At 42.2% G+C, this 15,021-nt stretch overlaps 1 protein-coding gene across 1 annotated transcript; it reads right to left on the bottom strand.

The window, feature by feature from the left end:
• Positions 1-4,290: 4,290 nt before the first annotated feature.
• Positions 4,291-6,014, bottom strand: LOC107690114 (zinc finger protein 85-like). Its single transcript, XM_016488350.1, has 2 exons — positions 4,901-6,014; positions 4,291-4,412 (listed from the first exon to the last, which is right to left on the bottom strand). Exons 1-2 carry the CDS (start codon positions 5,923-5,925, stop codon positions 4,382-4,384), a joined length of 1,056 nt encoding a protein of 351 aa, XP_016343836.1. The 5' UTR covers positions 5,926-6,014; the 3' UTR covers positions 4,291-4,381.
• Between the last annotated feature and the right edge of the window lie 9,007 nt (positions 6,015-15,021).

Below are 15,021 nucleotides of genomic sequence, written 5' to 3'. Positions count from 1 at the left end.
ACAGCCTCAACATTACGCTTTGCATCCTGAATCACAGCCTGGCCTGACATCGTTTTAATTAATCTGTCAACTGGCTTGATGACATGGCCAAAGCGAGATCTGATCTCTCTGGTGGAACTAGTGTCAACTGGTGTAAAAGTAGTCAGAGTCACACCGGAGGACTGTGAGTGTGCTCGAGCAGACATAACAGTGCTTGCAGATTCTATGCTTCTTGAATCTGAACGGCATTCATCTTCAGTGACAGTCACATCAGCTATTACTTCATCTGACTTCACAGATATACTTCCAAAAGACGTTGCTGGAGCAGCTTGTGGTGTCCGGTTAACTATAACATCACCTGAGACTACAGTTGAAGTAGATTCTGGACTCTCATCATGCAAATGAGTAACCCAACTCAATGTTCTGTCAGTATCGCCATCCAAATGACTGGTCAGAGGAACTGTCTCACAGGCAATGTCATCATTCATGTGTCTAGGCAAGGCTTCACTCAACATCACCGAGCAGTCTTTCTGGCTTGATGAACTTGAAGGCATGTTACTATGGGGGTCAATTACAAGGAAAACCAGACAATCCACAGATATCTCTTCAGGCAAAGGCAGGAAGTCAACCAGCAACAGGAGATTGCGATGAACCACCATCTCTTGACCTGTGGCAGGGTTCCGAATTCTGTAAGTGTGAGTTTGAGGCTTGCAGTCAACCACAGTGTAGACAGTAGACTCCCACCGGTCAGCAATTTTTCTTTTTCCCCTCTCAGTCTTATTCGCCAACAACACTTGGTCACCCACATCGATGGTGAGCCCCTTCACTCGACGGTTATACAGAGCTGCATGTCTCTTCTGTTCCTTTGTGGCATGCTGTTGTGCAATCATCATGGCCTCTTTTAGATCTTTAACAAGTGTGTCAACAAATTTGTCGTAGCTGATCACATTCTGATCATCCAAGACTGAAAGGAAGAGAAGGAAGAGAAGAGCCAACTCTCAAAACTTGCACCTTGGTCACTGTGGATGCGTTCCGGTAGGCCATAGATACAAAAATATCTGTCCCACAGGACCCTGGCAACTTGCTTGGAGGATTGGTCTCGGCACACAAAAGCCTGAGCTAGTCTTGTAAAATGGTCGGTCACAACTAAGATGTCGATGGATTTATTCTTAGCATCTTCTGCTGACCAAAAATCAATACAGACCAGCTCTAGTGGTCTTGTAGACTTTATGTTCTCCAAAGGAGCTCTGCTGGAAGGGTCAGGACTTTTACTTATGATGCAGCGTTGACAGTGGCGCACATAATCACGTACTCTATGCTCCATGTTTAGCCAGAAGAAACGCTGCTTTGCCAAACTAACACTCCTGAATTGACCTTGATGGCCACTGTCATCATGAACACGTCTCAGAATTGCATCCACCAACGAGTCTGGGACAACATACTGGAAGCGTTTCATCCTTGATGATTGGTTATGAGACACCCTGTAGAGAACACCATTCCTCACAATCAATTTCTCCCAGTGTTTGAGGTAACGAAGCACCGCTGCTGATTCTCCAGCTCTTTCCGTTCTTGTGGGTCTCTGGCGACTCTCAATGTAAGACATGACTCTTGACAACACTCTGTCATTCATCTGCTTGTCACGCAGGTCCTCCACAGAAAATGCTGGCAATGTGTCCTGGCCCGTAGGAACCAACTGAGGCAGGTGATCCACGACTGCCATAGCCCGTGTCTCAGCACCAAGTTTCCACTCCACATGAGAAGTCAAGACAGCAGAGACATCCGAGCTTGCAACAGTAAGATTATCCATGCCAAAATCATTATTGTATCCATGTTATCAACATCCTCGAGGGCAATGCAAGGATATAGATCTGCCAGTTTTGCATTACGTCTCAGCAGCACAAGTCTCCCTGACGTACTGATCACCTTCAAAGGGACCCATCCGTCACTCCACAACGATGTGACAAGTCTTGGAATCGAATGAGAAGTGGTGGGCTCTGTCATGACAGCACTGCCTGGTGATGCAACAGCTGATCTCGATAGTCTCCCCCACACCAAGTATTCACAACCAGGCTCAAGACAGACAGCTGAATTGCATCTTACTGTTCCAAGTTTGTCAGACATGTCTCCACCTCTCCAGCGATTTAGTCCAGCGAGCATGGACAAAAAGCTCTCACATTCAGGATCCTTTGATGTAGGGCCAGACACAGCTCTCCAGAAACCCTCACATTGCTTGATATGTCACAGGATATGTTTGATGACATTAGTTCCAATTATGAGTTCGTCATGTTGGCCAGGAACCACTAGAGTACGTACAATAATTTTCAAGCCATAAACTTCCATGGTCAGATTGTAAACAGACTTAGGATCCGCTATCCATCATGGCTCCCAATGTCACTTTTTCTCCTATTTTCACAGGTGTATAAAAAAGGCTATCATGTCCCCCCACAACATGCGTGTTCTGATACACAATATTTAGTTCATCAACACTGTTCTCAATCAAATAGCATTCATCTTCACACTCAGTAACAACTTGGGAGTTGCAAGAATGACCCGTACTGCCTCCCTCCAAATACGGGTCCCCTAGTTTCCCTCCATATCATCCCGTACAGTGGAAAGTTTTGGACAGTCACGTTTTGCATGTCCAGGCGAGAAGCATTCGAAACACAACTTATCAGTTATGCAGTGGAATACATCAAAATGTATTATTACACAGGGTGAAAACACTGCAGACATAAACCACTGAAATAAGAAAAACATAAAATAAACAAACACACTCTCATTAAGGGTAACTGTGTTTTCCATTTAGCCATCTGCTGCATCAGCAGCAGCATGTTAATTTCACCGCATGAGACACGAGGCACAACGATAAGTACTCAACAAAGTTTCTATCGGACATATAAACCCATCCAACTCGCTGTACATTTGTTGATATAATCACTACAAACGTTTACATGTGAAAAACTCATATTAAACACACTTATATCACTTTTTAAACAGGAGAGAAGAGTAACACGCTTACCCGCAGCAGTGTCAGCCATTTTCTGCTGAACTACGGTAGGCGCGCAAGGACAAAATAATGAATGTCTGCAACGCATTAACCACCAGGGGACACCAATACACTGTTTCATTTAATTTACCCTCTAATTTTATGTAATTCAACACCATGAATATCATTAGAATTAATGTTCTTTTTAACTCCGTTACACCTCCACACACCTTGACCGTGACAGAATAACCGACCCTGAGTAAAGTATAGCGTCGTCTTTCCCCTCGTTTGTTTTTCCGGTTTTTGTCAGTTTTTATTTTTCGTGTTATGGATTCCCCCGCCTTCCAAATCCTCCTGCTGGAGCAGGTGGAACGCTCTCTTGAGGATCACACGAGCGACTTTCTGTCCCTGGCTCACCTCACGCACTACCCGGACAACTGCCTCTGTACATTCTATCAAGTTGGACTCAACGCCACCACACGAGCGCAGTTGTCTGGGGATGGTCCCCGAGAGAGCCTCGCCACCTTCATCGAGTGGGTGCTGGTGTCCTGCAAGTCTCATCTGACCGTGGACATCGCTGACAACAACACCAGCCCCACTCAGGACCCTGAGCCCACGGTGTGAGCGCGGAGAGGAGCTCCGCCCCCTGCATCATGGCTGAGGGTGAGATAACTATGGAGGGACATAAGGGCCAGAATGTGGAGGGAAGGCAGTATCAAAACGAGGAGGAGAGACCTCGGAATCCTCAGTTTTCCCCTCCGCCCCTCCCTCTGTTTCTACGGTGCGAGGACGCACCTTCCGGGAGGGGGGAGTAATGTAATGCCCCTGTGGACTGTTTATTGTGGTTTCTTCCCCTTTTGTTGGTTTAGCCCGGACTAATCATTAGTTAATCACCTCATTGTGCTCACCTGTCTGCCCCTCGTTATCCACCCTATATTAGTTCCTGTCTGTCTGAACCTGAGTTGTCGGTTATTGTGAATGTTACCCTGAGTGTGTCTGTCTCACCTGCCTGAATCTGCCTTGTTGTGTCTACATTAAATATAATTTTTTTGGAATCCTTGTCATCCTCGTCATCCAGCCTGCCTCCACACACCGTGACCGTGACATCACTTGTAATGACAGATTTATCCAGATGATATTTTATTGCTTGATACATTATTGTGTCACATTTGGTGAGGATACAGCATCAGATCTGAAGATGATCTACTTACTGTGCTAGTTTTTTGTATAACTGTGTAGAGAAGATGAATGATTGAAACGCTTCCCACATGCAGTGCAGTGATACAGTTTCTATCTAGTGTAGATTCTCTCATGTGTTTTCAGATTTGCTGACAGACTGAATCTCTCGTCACAGTGTGAACACTTAAAAGGTTTCTCTCCAGTGTGAATCCGCTGGTGCAGTTTTAAATACTTTGCTTAAGTAAAAGTCTTTTCACACTCAAAGCACATGTATGTATTTTCTCATGTTCTTTCAAACTTTGTCGATGTGAAAACCTATTTCCACACAAATGATGTGAATGTGGCTTCTCCTTTGTATGAACTACCAGGTGCCGTTTCAGGACTGAATCTCTCAAAAACGTTTTGCCCGCATTGATCACATGTGTACGGTTTTTCTCTAGTGTGGATGTTCATGTGTACCTTAAGGGTCGATGAGTGTGTGAAACTCTTTCCGCACTGATCACAAGTGAATGGTTTCTCTCCAGAATGAACTCTCATATGGTCCGTAAGGCTTCCTTTTATTGCAAAACTCTTCCCGCACTGATCACATGTGTGCGGTTTCTCTCCAGTGTGTATCCTCTCATGTTTTTTCAGATTTCCTGACTGACTGAATCTCTCGTCACAGTGTGAACACTTAAAAGGTTTCTCTCCAGTGTGAATCCTCTCATGCTGTTTTAAACTGCTCGCTGAAGTAAAGTCTTTTCACACTCAAAGCACATGTACTCTCTCACACCAGTATGTACTTTCTGATGCACTTTTACATGTTCTGGACGCGAAAAACACTTTCCACACAAATGAGATGAACGTGGCTTCTCCTTTGTATGCTTCAGGTATGGAGCTCTCAAAAATGTTTTGTCACATTGATCACATGTGTACGGTTTCTCTCCAGTGTGAATGTCCATGTGTACCTTAAGGGCTGATGAGTATGAGAAACTCTTTCCGCACTGATCACAAGTGAATGGTTTCTCTCCAGTATGAACTCTCATATGGTCTGTAAGGTTTGCTTTTAGTGTGAATCTCTTCCCGCATTGATCACATGTGTGCGGTTTATCTCCAGTGTGGATCATCTCATGTGTTTTCAGATGTGCTGACAGCCTGAATCTCTTTTCACAGTGTGAACACTTGTAAGGTTTCTCTCCAGTGTGAATCCGCTGGTGCAGTTTTAAACACTTTGCTGAAGTAAAAGTCTTTTCACACTCAAAGCACATGTACTCTCTCACACCAGTATGTATTTTCTCATGTTCTTTCAAACTTTGTCGATGTGAAAACCTATTTCCATACAAATGACATGAATGTGGCTTCTCCTTTGTATGAACTACCAGGTGCTGTTTCAGGTGTGAATCTCTCAAAAATGTTTTGCCGCACTGATCACATGCGTACGGTTTCTCTCCAGTGTGGATCATCTCATGTCTTTTCAGTGTTCCTGACTGAATGAATCTCTTGTCACAGTGTGAACACTTGTAAGGTTTTTCTCCAGTGTGAATCCTCTGGTGCTTTTTTAAACCGCCCGCTGAAGTAAAAGTCTTCCCACACTCAATGCACATGTACTCTCTCACACCAGTATGTATTTTCTGATGTCTTTTCAAACTTTGTAGACGGGAAAAACTCTTTCCACACAAATGACATGAATGTGGTTTCTCCTTTGTATGAACTTTCAGGTGTGTGCTCAGGTTTGAAGCCCACAAAAATGTTTTCCCGCATTGATCACATGTGTGCCGCTTCTCTCCAGTGTGGATGTCCATGTGATCCTTAAGGTTTGCTGATTGTGAGAAACTCTTCCCACATTGATCACAAGTGAACGGTTTTTCTCCAGTATGAATGTTTATGTGAAGCTCAAGAATATGTTTGTATGTGAAACTCTTTCCACACTGAGTGCAGGTGAAAGATTTCTTTGCCCTTTTTTTCCTTAAATCTTTCTGTTTGGGTTTTTCTACACTTCTGACATGATTTTTCTCCTCAGAATTCTTCTTTCTCCTCATTGTCTTCAATCAACTCTGAAATAAAAGTAAAAACAGTTCATTTGTCAGTAACTCTTTAAAAAAAAACTGAAAAGTGAAAGGACATAATAAAGTGAAAGGGCATAAAGATGAACCCTGATATAACAGCAGAAAGTAGACAATTGCATTACAAAATTTTTATCCTTTTGATGCAATTTTATAAATTATACGTCCCTGAATCTTTCCGTGAATGAGATACTGATCTTCAAATTATTACTTTGAAACTATTATAGGCACAAACCTCATGTTTCTATAGGGAGAACTATAAAATATGTTTGATCAACAACATGAAGGATCGTCAAATACAAACTGTTGCATCAAAAGAGTAACCATACATTTGTATTATGTTTATATTTTCTTGATTTCACTCATGTCACGACCGGCTCAAAGCCGTAACAAATGAAAGGAGGACATGCGGTTGGTAAGGTTGCAACAAATTATTTATTAACAAAAGAAAAGGAAAAAGAACTGCCATTTCTGTTTGACACAGATGTTATAAAGTCAGACTGAACAAATCTCACAACTCCTAACAAAATCCAAATAAACATTCCAAAACCAAAAACAAACACAAAGCAATCGGGAGCAAACCAGGCCATCCCCACACCAACAAAGCCACGACTCTTATAGCAGGAATAACAAGTGGACATCGTTCTCTTGATGAGTGTCCTAGACACACCCACTGGCCGGCCGTAGCAGGAAGAGCGGGAGACTCATCACACTCCCCCCCCCTAAAAAGAAGAGCACAAAAAAAACCTTTGAATAAAAAAAAACTCTACCAAAATCCAAACAGTCCAAGTGGCAGACTTGATTCAGCTAGCAAATGTTCCTCAGCGTTTTCAACTCCGCAACTCCTTCCAGCAACCTTGGCGCCTAGGAAGCAAAATTAAGGAAGGGAAAAGAGAGAAAATACGAGTTCTACAACACTTAGACTATGTGAATACGAGACAAGGCATCAGCGGTTACATTTTCTGAGCCTTTAATATGGCGTATATCCAACAGGTAACCCTGTAAAAACACACACCATCTCATTAGCCTTTGGTTGGGGTTTTGTAAAGAGTGCAGAAAAATTAAAGGATTGTGATCTGTATAGACCACTAGAGGTCCCTCCGATGATCCCACATACACCTCGAAGTGCTGTAAAGCCCAAATTAAAGCGAGAGCCTCCTTCTCTATCACAGAATAATTAAGCTGGTACTTATTAAACTTTCTAGAGAAGAACCCAATTGGGTGATCAATGCCATCCTCAGAGCCCTGCAGTAAAACGGCCCCAACACCCATGTTACTGGCATCCACCTGCAATTGGAAAGACTGATCAAATCTTGGAGCTGCCAAAACGGGAGCCTCTGTAAGAAGCATTTTTATTTTTTCAAATGCTTGCTGACACAATGGGGTCCAGCAAAAATGTATTCCTCCCCACAACAAATTTGTCAGGGGCACCGCTACAATAGAAAAATTCCTGCAAAAACAACGATAAAACCCTACCATTCCCAGAAATTGCATTAACTCTTTATTTGTTGCGGGAGTAGGGTAATTATCTATTGCCTCTACCTTAGCGCGGACGGGGCGCACTTGACCCTGGCCAACTACCTTTCCCAGATAAGTAACTGTGGCCCTGGCGAACTCACATTTTAACAACTTAACTGTCAAGTTTGCCCTCAGAAAACGATCAAAAAGTGCTCTAATCCGAAGTACGTGTTCTTCCCAAGTTTGACTAAAAACAACATCATCTAGATAAACAGCGCAGCCACTCAAACCCGATATTACGTGGTTCATTAAGCGCTGAAAAGTAGTGGGGGCGTTGCACAATCCGAAACGCATAACTTTGTAAGAAAATAAACCGGAAGGCGTAATGAAAGCAGAAATCTCCCGAGCCCTGACGGTTAAAGGCACTTGCCAGTAACCTTTCAGTAGGTCAAACTTGCTCACAAATTTAGCATTACCTACTAGATCAATACAGTCTTCGATTCGAGGCAGCGGAAAAGAATCCGGTTTCGTTACAGCATTTACCTTTCGGTAATCAGTGCAGAATCTAAACGACCCATACGGTTTACTCACCAACAAAGACGGAGAACCCCAACTAGAAAAAGAAGGTTCAGCAATGTTATTTTTCAACATATACTCAATTTCATCGTCCAGATGTTTTTTCTTATTCACGGACACCCGATAGTAACGCTGACGAATAGGAACTGAATCTCCCACATCAATGTCGTGCTCTATTAGATTTGTACAAGTAGGAGCATCAGGAAACAGTGAAACGTACTCAGAAATTAAATTAATCAGGTCAATACGCTGTGCATCCGATAGATGGTTCAGCCGGTCGTCCAAAGAACTCAACACTTCAGAATTTTGTAACCGAGCCTGAAGAACAAAATCTCCAGGATAGATTTCATCTCTCTCCTCACTTACCATAACCGGCACTAAATCAACGGTGTCATTATTAGTACTAGAATCTGTAAGAAGAACAGGTTTAATACACGAGTCAGACAAATTACCTAGGTCAGTTGTTACAGGGTCAATGACATGTGAAGTATAATAAGGCTTTAACAAATTTACGTGACAAACTGTAGTTTTTTTCCTTCGATCTGGCATATTGATCAAATAATTAAGATCAGAAATCTGACGAGCAACCGTATACGGTCCCACAAATTTAGCCTGAAACGGTGATCCAACAACAGGCAACAAGGCCAGCACTTGGTCACCTGATTGAAAAGACCACAACTCTGTGCATCGATCAAAAAGTCGTTTAATTCGATCCTGAGCTTTACAGAGATAATTTTGCCAACTGACAAGCCTCAAAGTTTCGACGGCGAAAATCACTAACATATGACAGGAGATTTCTTTGGTGGATCTGACTTTTCCCAGTCAGCAGCCAAAACAGACAACGGGCCTCGCACATCGTGTCCAAAAACAAGATCATTTGGACTAAACCTGGTACTCTCCTGTGCAGCTTCCCGAGCTGCCATCAATAACCAAGGTAAACCAACGTCCCAATCCTTCCCCATCTCAGTACAATATGACCTCAGTAAAGACTTTAACGTTTGATGAAACCTCTCCAGTGCTCCCTGACTCTGAGCATGATAAGCACTGGAGAGGTTGTGTTGGATGTGAAGTTGTTTCAACACTTGATCAAACAAATTAGAAGTAAAATTACTCCCCTGGTCAGACTGGATAATTTTTGGTATTCCAAATACAGAAATAAACTGAGTTAGTGCTTTTACAACTAACTTCGCCGTTACTGAACGTAATGGGTATGCTGCTGGATATCTAGTTACCTGGCGCATGACTGTGAGCAAATACTCATTACCTGCTTTTGACCGGGGCAACGGCCCAACACAGTCCACAATAAGACGCTCAAACGGTTGGCTAATAGCTGGAATAGGATAAAGAGGAGCAGGTTTCAGAGACTGATTTGGCTTTCCCGTAAGTTGACAGGTATGACAGGATTTAATGTACTTAGACACGTCACGCTTCAATTTTGGCCAAAAGAAATGTTTCAGGAGTAACTTATACGTCTTTTTCACCCCCATATGGCCAGATGTATTATGTGCGGTCTGTAATACAAGTTGACGGAGAGACAATGGTATTACAATCTGTACAACAGGATCACCAATTGCAAACTCTCCATGCGGAACCCACTTTCGAACCAACAACCCTTCCTCCAGGTAATACCCAGAAGAAAGATTGTAAATTGTGTCATAAGGGACCATTCGACCAAACAACTCAAGAGTAGAATCAGCTTTTTGTTCCTTTATCAAATCATCTCGTGACACAGACAAAATGGACGGAATTTCTAGAGTTTTACTCACCACTTTTTTAGAATCAGGCTTATCAACTGGCGTTTTACTCATAGATCGAGTTATCACACACGACGGCAATGCATTTAAAGAGTTTTCATCACTGTCTGATTCAAAGGCCATCGGAGAGGATGTAACCACCAACTGTGGTAAATCACCTCGCCAAGCTCGTTCACCAGCCAAGTTATTTCCTAAGATTACCTGTACTCCTTCCATAGGCAAACCGGAACGTACAGCAACTTCCACTTTTCCCTGGATCAAATCAGATTGCAAAACAAGTTTGTGAAGCGGAACAGACATAACATTTAAACCAATGCCCTTAATCAGCACATTACTTCCAGTATAGGAATCAGTGGAAAAAGGCAACACGGACTCCAAAACAAAGGTTTCTGATGATCCTGTATCCCGAAGGATTTTAACAGGTACATCCTTTACAGAATTAACCAATCTGACAGTACCTTCTGTAACAAAGGGAGTAAACGCTGAAAAAACAGATGTGCAACTTTTCAGACCATCATGTGATGTCTGGGCATTTACGGTCAAAGCAACAGATTTTGCAGGGGAAAAATTTTTAGACTTCACATTCAACATGTCTTTTGTTTTTAACAATGGACATTCGTTCTTCCAATGACCAAAGACATGACAATAATTACACGTATTTGCTCTCTCTTTTTCCCCACCAGAGCCATGTTGTCCGCCAAGTGGATCACGTGACAATTTGGCAGAGTGAACGGATTTACGCCAGGGTTCTTTTTGAGGATTTTCTCCATATGTTTTAGAACCAAAAGAGGTCTTATGAATCAGAAAGAAGTCATTAGCCATAACAGCTGCCTCATATGCAGTGAGCGGTTTACGTTCACTTACATAAGTTGCTACACAATCTGAAACTGAGTTTTTAAATTGTTCAAGCACCATTAACTCTTTTAAATCGTCCAGTGTTTTTACATCAGAAGCTACACACCAGCGATTAAAATAAAGTGAGAGATCGCGTACAAACTCAAAATGCGTTTGTTTTTCACTTTTCTTCCAATGCCTAAATTTTTGTCTATAGGCCTCTGGAACCAGTTCATAACTTCTCAACACTGCAGCCTTAACCGCCTGATAATCAGCTGCATCCTCTACACTAAGAGAAGAATACGCCTCTTGGGCTCTACCTGTAAAAACAGATTGCACCATAAGCGTGCGCTCCTCATCTGGCCAATCTCGTGCATCCGCAACACGTTCGAAAAGTAAAAAGAAACGCTCAACATCTTTTTCATCAAATTTAGGAATCAACTTCATATTACCCACCAGATCAAATTTACAAAAAGCCAAATTACGCTCCCCTCCACCATTAACAGCAAGCCTACCATCCCTTATTAAATCTAACCCACAGCGTTCTAGTTCAAGCTGTTGTTGCTGTAAATGGACATTAGACAACTCGATGCGATTTTGCGCTTCTAACATTTTTCCTTTCATCTCAGCCTGAATTACCAATAATTGTTTTTGTTGTTCAAATGTTAGGTGAGACATTGTAGACGTTCGCGTTAACAAAAGCTGAAGCATCTTATGCAATTTGAAACTCTAAAACGCCGCGTTCAATTAACTTGGTCTTTATTAAGGTTTTAATGTTGTCTTTTAAACGTTTATCTTGGCTAACCAAATTAATTTTATAGTGGCCTGCAAGTTCTACTAGTTGGTCCTTAGTCAAATCATTTAACAAATCTTCAGACGGAGCACTAACAAATTCTTCCACCTTTGAGGCCATTGTGAAAGACAAAAAGTATGGCTACTTTTCCCAAAAAAAACTTGAGGGGTAGAAATTAGATACGCAATTCCCTCTAACTAAATTTCAAAACTATCTAAACTCATCCCTAATCTTCATACAGTTACTTGCAGCTGGTTTTCATACACTGTAAACCAGCGTTTGAAATAGCGACCGATTAACGAGTCACCATTACAAAACATGGACGTGTTCCCGAGACAACTGCTCTAACTGCTTTCACCGTACAAACAAAACAAACTAAAATAAAAAAAAAGATCGGAGCATGCCGTTAAGGATACTCCATTAAACCTAAACAGGGAAAGGCATATCCAACACTAAACCCAGCCTCAAATATATAAATAGTAGCCAATACTTACCAAAGCCGAACTCCCGCTAAGCAACCAAAAAAACAAAACAAACAAAAAAAAAAACACATCCTCCAAAAGTTTACCAAAACAAGTGTCTAAATTTAAGGACGAGCCCCCACATTTGTCACGACCGGCTCAAAGCCGTAACAAATGAAAGCAGGACATGCGGTTGGTAAGGTTGCAGCAAATTATTTATTAACAAAAGAAAGGAAAAAGAACTGCAATTTCTGTTTGACACAGATGTTATAAAGTCAGACAGAACAAATCTCACAACTCATAACAAAATCCAAATAAACATTCCAAAAACAAACACAAAGCAATCGGGATATTATAGAGTCAGACAGAACAAGTCTCACAACTCATAACAAAATCCAAATAAACGTTCCAAAACCTAAAACAAACACAAAGCAATCAGGAACAAACCAGGCGCACCCACACCAACAAAGCCAAGACTTTTATAGCAGGAAGAACAGGTGGACATCGTTCTCTTGATGAGTCTCCTAGACACACCCACTGGCCGGCCGTAGCAGGAAGAGCAGGAGACTCATCACAATCATTTATAATAATTTATAAAGTTCCCAGAGAGAACGCCTCTCTTCTCTCTGGGAACACATCACTTCTCTCTGGGACTTTTCCAAACTTCCTGAAAACAGCTGTTGTTAAGCCCCTCCTGAGCAATCTTGATAACACTATTTTGAGCAATTATAGACCAATATTAAATCTTCCTTTCATAGTCAAGATTATTGAAAAGGTCATTTTTAATCAGCTGAACAAATACTTAAACTCAAATGGGTACCTGGAAAATTTTCAATCTGGTTTCCAACCTCATCACAGCACAGAGACAGCGCTCATTAAGATAATAAATGATATTGAGTATAGGAGAGCATAAGTCTAAGTGGACGTCCATGAAATGCGGAGTCCCACAAGGATCAATTCTTGCACCGCTCTTGTTTAGCCTGTATATGCTCCCACTAAGTCAAATAATGATAAAGAACCAAATTGCCTATCACAGCTATGCAGATGACACCCAGATTTACCTTATCTCCAAATGACTACAGCCCCATTGACTCCCCTCTGCCAATGCATTGATGAATTTAACAGCTGGATGTGCCAGAACTTTCTTCAGTTAAACAAGGAGAAACAAAGTCATTGCATTTGGAAACAAAGATGAAGTTCTCAAGGTAAATGCATACCTTGACTCTAGGGGTCAAACACCTAAACATCAAGTCAAGAATCTTGGTGTGATTCTGGAGATAGACCTTAGCTTCAGTAGTCATATCAAAGCAGTAACTAAATCAGCATACTATCATCTCAAAAACATTGCAAGAATTAGATGTTTTGTTTCCAGTCAAGACTTGGAGAAACTTATTCATGCCTTTATCACCAGCAGGGTGGACTATTGTAATGGTCTTCTCACCGGCCTTCCCAAGAAGACCATTATGGCGCTTTTCCACTGCATGGTAAGGCATGGTACGGTTCACTTTTGGGGGGTTTTCGACTGGGTACAGTACCTGGTACTTTTTTCAGTACCACTTCTGTTGAGGTTCCAAGTGAACCGTACCGTTACCAAAACATGACGTGTAAACTCTGCTGATCACTGATTGGCCGGAGAGAATCCACACTACCTGCGTCACTGAACTTGTGACACAAACACAACAGAACCGCTAGATTTAAATCAGCACAGCCGGAAGGATCGAACGCAACTGTTTTGAACGAGCGCACATTTTTTTACAACCAATAAATGGCTGTTTTGTGGTCTGTTGAGGAAGTACAGACGTTCCTCTCATTGATAGCAGAGGAGCGGATCAAGCAAGAGCTTGATGGGGCGACGCAAAATGAAAAAGTTTTTCAGGAGTTGCGGCAGTAGAGGCGGCCCAACTATAACAACGTGAATAATCCCGCCCACTCTAAAGCGCTACTAAACTGCAGTGGAACTCAGATCATTAGGATCAAGTCAGTTAGAAATACCAAGGGTTCACACAAAACAAAGGGAGTCCGCTTTTAGTTATTATGCCGCCCGCAGTTGGAATCAGCTTCCAGAAGAGATCAGATGGCTAAAACATTAGCCACATATTACCCTCTAAGTGCCAAAGTCGCAAAATTGCGACAAGACGTCATACTTAATAAAATAGACTGTAGTTCCTAATATGGTGTAATATCTCATTTGTATTGATATGATATGATATGATATAACACTTTATTGTCAGACGAGTCTGAAATTTTTCTTGCATGACAGTATCTGTGTTTACAGCAATCCCCTACTTGTATTCCCTACCCGACATGTAGTACTTCGATTTTAGACTAAAATTATGTCATGTTCCTATTCAAAGTGTTCGAGGAAATAGCAGAGCAAGTGAGCTATTGTGTCTTTGATGCGGAAGCAGTTCAGTTCAAAGCGTGCGAGTAAGTTGTGAGATTTGTGAGAGAAAATCGCCAAATGGTTCTGACTCTGAAGGGGAATATTTGCCTTTTGGAAATGACGATCGGTCGTCTAATAATCGCGTAATAAAAAGTTGTACCGTGAGGATGTGTTGCAAATGTTATTCGCCGATTCTGACTCTGATGGGGAATATTTGCCTTTTGGAAATGACGATCGGTCGTCTAATAATCGCGCTTATCCCATCTTTGGAGAAGCGCTTTTACATCTTTGCAGCGCAATGGTGCCGCCGTGCAAGGTGAGATTGTTCACGAAGCACAAACAAGTGATCATTTCCACCCTTTGCCCAACAGGGATGGGGGTGGCAGGGGTGGACTCGGTCGTAGTGTCCATAGGAGAACTGTTGCTAGAGGCAGAGGCAGCAGGGGTAGGAGAAATAGGGCTGGAAGTAGCACTAGCTCTTTGGATCCAGTCAGAGCGCTCTGGATCCAAAGAGCTAGTGCTACTTCCAGCCCTATTTCTCCTACCCCTGCTGCCTCTACCTCTAGCAACAGCTCT

The sequence above is a fragment of the Sinocyclocheilus anshuiensis genome, unplaced genomic scaffold (genome assembly GCF_001515605.1).
Source record: "Sinocyclocheilus anshuiensis isolate Anshui unplaced genomic scaffold, SAMN03320099.WGS_v1.1 scaffold1649, whole genome shotgun sequence".
NCBI classification, from domain to species: Eukaryota; Metazoa; Chordata; class Actinopteri; order Cypriniformes; family Cyprinidae; genus Sinocyclocheilus; species Sinocyclocheilus anshuiensis.
The sequence above is the reverse complement of the archived record's forward strand: the minus strand, read 5'-3'. Positions and strand labels throughout refer to the sequence as shown.